At 34.4% G+C, this 7,497-nt stretch overlaps 1 protein-coding gene across 2 annotated transcripts; it reads left to right on the top strand.

Annotated features, from left to right (window-relative positions):
- The first annotated feature begins 3,660 nt into the window (after window positions 1-3,660).
- Window positions 3,661-6,849, top strand: LOC137837520 (extensin-1-like). 2 transcript variants are annotated; one of them, XM_068646536.1, is made up of 3 exons: window positions 3,661-4,867; window positions 4,955-5,788; window positions 6,561-6,849. In XM_068646536.1, the coding sequence occupies exons 1-2, from the start codon at window positions 3,661-3,663 to the stop codon at window positions 5,758-5,760; spliced, it is 2,013 nt and encodes a 670-aa protein (XP_068502637.1). In that variant the 3' UTR covers window positions 5,761-5,788; window positions 6,561-6,849. The 2 variants fall into 2 exon arrangements, with proteins under 2 accessions (XP_068502637.1, XP_068502636.1); XM_068646535.1 differs by having other exon boundaries at window positions 3,661-5,788.
- Window positions 6,850-7,497: the final 648 nt, after the last annotated feature.

The raw sequence follows: 7,497 nt of genomic DNA, 5'->3' as shown, positions 1-7,497 counted from the left end.
AAATCATTCCAAATTTTAGAATTTCCAAAAAACACAACAATTCATTTACTAATCATATAAATTTCTTGAATCAAAAGGGCTCCAAAGTGTATCTAAATAACATCAAGTTTTACTATCCAAAAAGAGAGACAATAAAAGGAGAATGAAAGAAAATTATCTCTCAACTACAACTATATCCAACAGTCCTCAACTTCTTCAAATTTGAACAAGCAAAAACTAATTCAAACATGTATTGTAATACTATCCAACATTGTATAGCATTTATAGAATTAAAGAAAAGAGCATGAACAATAAATGTTCTTCTTTTTACTTTACATATACCTAGCACCACGTATCCAACATTATTTAATAAAAAGGATGGGAAAGCCACAACATGAAAATTAAAGTTTGATCACCAATTGTTAAACCCAACAACTAATTTATCTCAAAAACACCAAAATTCAGATTACAATCAACATAGTAATTCTCTAAATAATCAACTCATAATTTACTTTAAAAATTGTCACAAACAATTTTCACGAAATAATCAAAATATATGCTCTGAAATTTTCAAGAAAATCATCACAAACCTTTCTCAAATACAATATATACATTCTACACTTATATACATTCTACACCATCTACTATATCTAAATTTTTCATTTCAATCTCAAACAATTTCCAATCTACACAAAAACAAGAGATCTGGCAAGAAAATTTGAAACTGGTGACCACGTCACCCCCACATCCAGATCTTCTAGCCTAGGGTTCTATCTTGACAATTTAAAACTAGCTTCCCTTACCTGAATGCTCACTAGGAGCTCCAAATCTACCAAAAGCCTAAAGGTAATTTAACCTGCACCACAGAATCGTGATAAAAATCTAACTATATAACTAGGACCTTTTGTTAACAAAATTAACCTCTAAAAGAATCATATGCAAAACATAAATCTAATAACATCAAAATTAACTCAAGGGTCAAGAATGAACTTACTCTATAAGAGATTCTGATCGGGCAATCTTGTAGTCTTCGCTGCCAGGAGTCCAATGGCAGACTCCGATCGCTGGGAGATCAGAATCCTTAGAGAGAAGAGAGAGAAAGGAAAAGAGAAACTTAGAGATGGTGGTTATTTTAAAATGAAACCTGAATTTTCTATTTATATGTCATTTTCATTTTAATAATAAAATATCCAGGTATCATTTAAAATATACCACTTCTACTCTAAGGTTATTTTCTAGATCCTTACATAACAAGATAAAATACATAAAGTTTAACTAAAATTAATGAATTTGAATTTTTTTGTTAAGATTAAAATATTTTTTATTATACTAAAAAATAAATATATTAATAGTTATTATTATAAACTGTTTACTGGAAAAATTATATAAAAAGTAAAGTAGTACTGTTTAATTTGTTTGCAAATGTAAGCTCTCTCTCCTCATTCCTGCTAAAAGCAAATCACCAAAAACCATTATTTATCTTAAAAAGAAGGTTTGACGCTATGTTTTTTATGTATTACTTTAATTTTAATCTGAATCAAATTTTGACGTAGTGGTATATAATTTGTCCTAGATTTTAGATTTTGACGTAGATGTAAAAAGTAAAGAAAATTTGATTGGGTGGGATTAAGAAATAAGAGACGTGTAATCTAACGAAAATGGCATTTTTTAGAAGGCGCTTTCCCTGTCTCTCTGTCTCAGTTTCAGGTATTGGATAAATAGTCAAAAAGTATTTTCTTTCCATTAACTTGATTTCAATAACGTCACTGTCCTTTACAAGAGTAGTAACCAATCAATCACACTCTACTTTTCAAAATGAATGAACTTTTAATTTACTTTCTGTAACTTTTTTAGTTTTAATCTTAATTCTTCAAGTTTTAAGTAGAAAATATGTTCATTACGTGGATAGGAAAAATGCTGACAGAGATATTTTAAAATGTTATACTACACCTTGTAAAATTGGATAAAGTGATAACTATTTTCTTTATTATTTTACATTTTTCCAAAAAGATTCATCTTTAGTTACTTTTGTGTAGAAACATAGGTACGTGTTTATTGACTTTTTTTTCCTTCATATTTTATTGGTTTTGGGATATGGTGATGGAACATTACAACTATATCTGACCTAGACATATAGGGACACAACATTAACTTTCATTTTTTATTTTATTTTCTATGACCCTTATTATAAGGAAGGAAAGAAATAAATAAAGAGAAGAAGAAGAGGAAGATATAAAAAATGAGTGAAAAATAAGTTATTTGGTAAAATTAATTTACTAAGTGAAGAACATCAAATGCGGGTCAATATATCATTACACCTCTCAACATGCCATGTTTGACCGTTATTTAATGAAACTTAATTTACCATGAATATAATAGTTGTAGGAAAAAAATTCAAAGAAATTTTTCATTAATGAGAGGGTGTATTCGTCTGAAACATCTAGCCGTGAACGTGCTCCATTACTTTTGATATATTTTTCAATATATTTTTTTAATACATAAGTATTAATAGTTTAGATTTTTTTGTCTTCAAAATAATAATTAAAATAACTATAAGTTTTAAATTTAAATAAATATTTAATTATTGAAAACTAGAGTTAAATATTTAATAATTTTTGAACTAAAAAAAGTAAAATGACGACATGATCTATGACTTTATAAATTATTGAAAGCAGTTCAACTGGGGAGGGTAGGGAAGCAGTGCTCATATTTGGGAGAAATCTTTTAGATAAAATATAAAACACAAATTTAGTTAAAATATTATATACATACATACATACATACATACATACATACATACATACATACATACATACATACATACATACATACATACATACATACATACATACATATATATATATATATATATATATATATATATATATATATATTGGGAAAGGCAACAAACAATTGAACAGATTCAACATTTTGTACAAAATATACTCGTGAATTGTTTATTGTATTATATTTTATAAATAATTTCCCATCATTCATGAACGTGGTGCGCATTTTATGAATTTTCTCCTATGAATTATTAGGAAACAGAAAATGAATTGGAAGTCATGGAGAAGTTCTTAAGCTGATGTGTTTCATTCAACAGTTGTGTACTTTAGATAGCAATGTAAATATTCCTTTTCGCTTCCACAAATAGAGTGTGAAAAAGATAAAAAGATGCCAAGTTCATTAGCCATGGTCCCAGGGAAAGTACTACCATGCATAGAGCTTCAAACGTTTCTATTAAAAAAAGACTGTTAAAAAAGTAAAATATGTGACAAGATTAATTACATCAAATAATATCCTATACCTTGAAAAGGACAATGTGTTTGTTATTATTAATTATTTGGAAAATTGGGCAGTGGAAAAAAATTGAAATGAAAGCTGGTGTCTTCTTCTTATAAAGAAAATAAGGGCATAGTCAACATTTAAAGATAATTGGTTAGTTAATTTAATTGCTTCTTTGTAATTATTTTGATAGCCAGCTGTCTCTATCAAATCCAAATCCGCGTCCCACAACCAAGTTGGATTACTTTTTAATAGTTTCACGTTGTGTTTGGAGAGTTGTAAGAGATAAAATCTAAGTCCACCACCAACCAAGATAAATAGTTGGATAAATGGGTAAAAAAGGAAGCTATATATAGGTAGCACTACCTTTCCTAATGGCAACACCAAAACCCAAACATGGGTTTTCCAATGGCCTCTCTCATTCTATCTACTCTTGCATTAACACTAATTTCTCTCTTCCCATCCCAAACATTGGCTGACAACTACATCTATTCATCTCCACCACCACCACCAAAGCCTTACTACTACCAATCTCCTCCACCACCAAAACACTCACCACCTCCTCCATACTATTACCACTCTCCACCTCCACCAAAACACTCACCGCCTCCTCCTTATTACTACCACTCTCCCCCACCACCAAAGCATTCACCTCCTCCTCCTTATTACTACCACTCTCCACCTCCACCTAAGCACTCACCTCCTCCTCCTTATTACTACCACTCTCCACCACCACCAAAGCATTCACCTCCTCCACCCTATTACTACCACTCTCCACCTCCACCTAAACACTCACCTCCTCCACCCTATTACTACCACTCTCCACCACCACCAAAGCATTCACCTCCTCCACCCTATTACTACCACTCTCCACCTCCACCTAAACACTCACCTCCTCCACCCTATTACTACCACTCTCCACCACCACCAAAGCATTCACCTCCTCCCCCATATTACTACCACTCTCCACCCCCACCAAAGCATTCACCTCCTCCTCCTTATTACTACCACTCTCCCCCACCACCTAAGCATTCACCTCCTCCACCCTATTACTACCACTCTCCACCTCCACCTAAACACTCACCTCCTCCACCCTATTACTACCACTCTCCACCACCACCAAAGCATTCACCTCCTCCCCCATATTACTACCACTCTCCACCCCCACCAAAGCATTCACCTCCTCCTCCTTATTACTACCACTCTCCCCCACCACCTAAGCATTCACCTCCTCCACCCTATTACTACCACTCTCCACCTCCACCAAAGCACTCACCTCCTCCTCCTTATTACTACCACTCTCCTCCCCCACCAAAGCATTCACCTCCTCCTCCTTATTACTACCACTCTCCACCTCCACCAAAACACTCACCTCCTCCTCCCTACTATTACCACTCTCCTCCACCACCAAAGCACTCACCTCCTCCTCCCTACTACTATCACTCTCCACCACCACCAAAGAACCCATACAAGTACTCATCTCCTCCACCTCCAGTTTACAAGTACAAGTCTCCTCCTCCTCCCTACAAGTACCCATCTCCTCCACCTCCACCATATAAGTACTCATCTCCACCACCACCAGTCTACAAGTACAAGTCTCCTCCTCCACCAGTTTACAAGTACAAGTCTCCTCCTCCTCCCTACAAGTACCCATCTCCTCCACCTCCACCATATAAGTACTCATCTCCACCACCACCAGTCTACAAGTACAAGTCTCCTCCTCCACCAGTTTACAAGTACAATTCTCCTCCACCCCCAGTATACAAATACAAGTCACCTCCTCCCCCAGTTTACAAGTACAACTCTCCTCCTCCTCCATACAAGTACCCATCTCCTCCTCCTCCACCATACAAGTACCCTTCTCCTCCACCACCAGTATACAAATACAAGTCTCCTCCTCCCCCAGTTTACAAGTACAAGTCTCCCCCTCCTCCCTACAAGTACCCATCTCCTCCACCTCCCCCATACAAGTACCCTTCTCCTCCACCACCAGTTTATAAGTACAACTCTCCTCCTCCACCAGTTTACAAGTACAAGTCTCCACCACCACCAGTTTACAAATACAAGTCTCCACCCCCTCCCTACAAGTATCCTTCTCCACCACCCCCACCATACAAGTACTCATCTCCTCCACCCCCAGTGTACAAATACAAGTCACCCCCTCCACCAGTTTACAAGTACAAGTCTCCACCACCACCATACAAGTACCCTTCTCCCCCACCCCCACCATACAAGTACTCATCTCCTCCACCCCCAGTGTACAAATACAAGTCACCCCCACCACCAGTTTACAAGTACAAGTCTCCACCACCACCATACAAGTACCCTTCTCCCCCACCCCCACCATACAAGTACCCATCTCCACCACCCCCAGTTTACAAATACAAATCCCCTCCACCCCCAGTTTACAAGTATAACTCTCCTCCTCCTCCTGTCCATTCACCACCTCCACCACACTACATCTACGCATCCCCTCCTCCTCCATATCACTACTAGATAGTGCTTTTGCGTAGTGTCCCTCATGGTAATCTTCTTCACAAAACCTACGTTATCATAATAATCATATATATAATATTTACGTTAAAACTCTCTTAATTACATGCAATCACGTCCAAGCTATTTTCGACCGAATAAAACTTTCATTTCTTTAGAAATTTCAAAATTATAAAGACTTTTGGTTGTTGACCATAAAGTAATCATGGCGCTTTCAACTTACCATTTATTTATTGAATTTTTTCAGAAGTTTGTGGCCATTGTGACCAAGTTTATCTAATTTATTATTTAGAAACAAATTAAGTATATTCTTTTCAGCGTACTTATATTATTCTTAAAAGATGTTAACCTTTTATCTTTTTCAAAGCTTTGATAGCGACTAACATTTTTCAAGGATATAACACCACCATAATATACTACAGTTTCTTACTCGAAATTAACACCTTATACACCTTTTGTGCATTGGGTACTGATATTTGGACTCCATAATTATAAATACTCCATCAACACTTTTCATTTTTTTTTCTCATTATTAATTATACTTATTTTTCTAGTTTTTTTTTTATCTCTCGTAGATGTAGATATCTAAATATTGTTCGAGAATTATTTTCTTCGTGTACAAACATATTTTAAAGATATCAAAGGAAAAAAAATAAAAGTATATTCATAATCTAAATAACAACCATTTTGCCTGCATTAGTATACAAGGGAGAATTATTTCCTGATTTCTTGATATTATTGAGAGAATAACTGATGAAAGGGACTGTAGACTATTATGCTAACCATGTGCGTGTACTTTGTAGGTTATTTATGAAGAATATATGCCAATAAAGAACGTTGTTGATAGCAAAAAGATGCACTATGCATTCACACAAGGAAAACAACGGAAGCAAAGTTTCCGAGCGTTTTGTCTCATAAGGAGAAAGACTTGTCATCCTTTTCTTTTTCGTTTGTATTGTTCATCAATTATTATTGTTGTGTTTTTATACAGTTGTAAGGCACTTCTTTGCTTTCTGTAATTGAACATCACATGAATGCATTCTGGTTGTGAGAAAAATTTAATATTAAATAAAAACAAATGCTTTCTCTCTTGCTCTTTGTATTTCTAGTCAGAAATTCTACAATGAATATTTTTAGAGTGTTTTCAATAATACGAGTTTGATTTACAGATGATTAAATGACATTTTATATTTAATTAAACTTCTTATGTACTAATAATTATTTTTATTATTATTTTAAATAAAGTAATCGAATGTATAAAATCTTCTCATTTGGTCACGTTTAAATTTTGTGGCCACGAATCAAAAGTATGATCAATTAGAAACATGATGACAATGTATGGACATGTCATCTTGCCACTGACATATTTGTCCGTATTATGCATACAAATGTGTTTTGGACCTTGTTTGTAGTAGCTAAGTGGATGGTGGCACAGGGCTATAAGCTTTATCATTTTTGTGTTTTGGAATAGTATTATGTTAGGTGGCCGGGAGAAATATGGTAAGCAATATTTGTAAGAATATTAAGTGGACACCTCAGGATTATTTATCTTATTAATTGATAATTATCATAATTATTTTATTATATTATTGGTAATTACTTGATGGACATAATTACTATAACCATAAATAATTAGGGTTTTTTCTTGGATGTATTATAAATAGAGATTACCAGACAACTAAAGAGACACCCTCATATTTTAACATCACACGGCCAAAACTCATTCCTTAAAGGGATTTT

The sequence above is a fragment of the Phaseolus vulgaris genome, chromosome 4, assembly GCF_000499845.2.
Source record: "Phaseolus vulgaris cultivar G19833 chromosome 4, P. vulgaris v2.0, whole genome shotgun sequence".
Lineage (NCBI taxonomy): Eukaryota > Viridiplantae > Streptophyta > Magnoliopsida > Fabales > Fabaceae > Phaseolus > Phaseolus vulgaris.
Note: the sequence above shows the minus strand (reverse complement) of the source record. Positions and strands in the feature narration are given on the sequence as shown.

Coding starts and splice junctions, on each gene's coding strand:
- LOC137837520 (XM_068646535.1), top strand. CDS start 3,661: ATGGGTTTTCCAATGGCCTCTCTCATTCTATCTACTCTTGCATTAACA.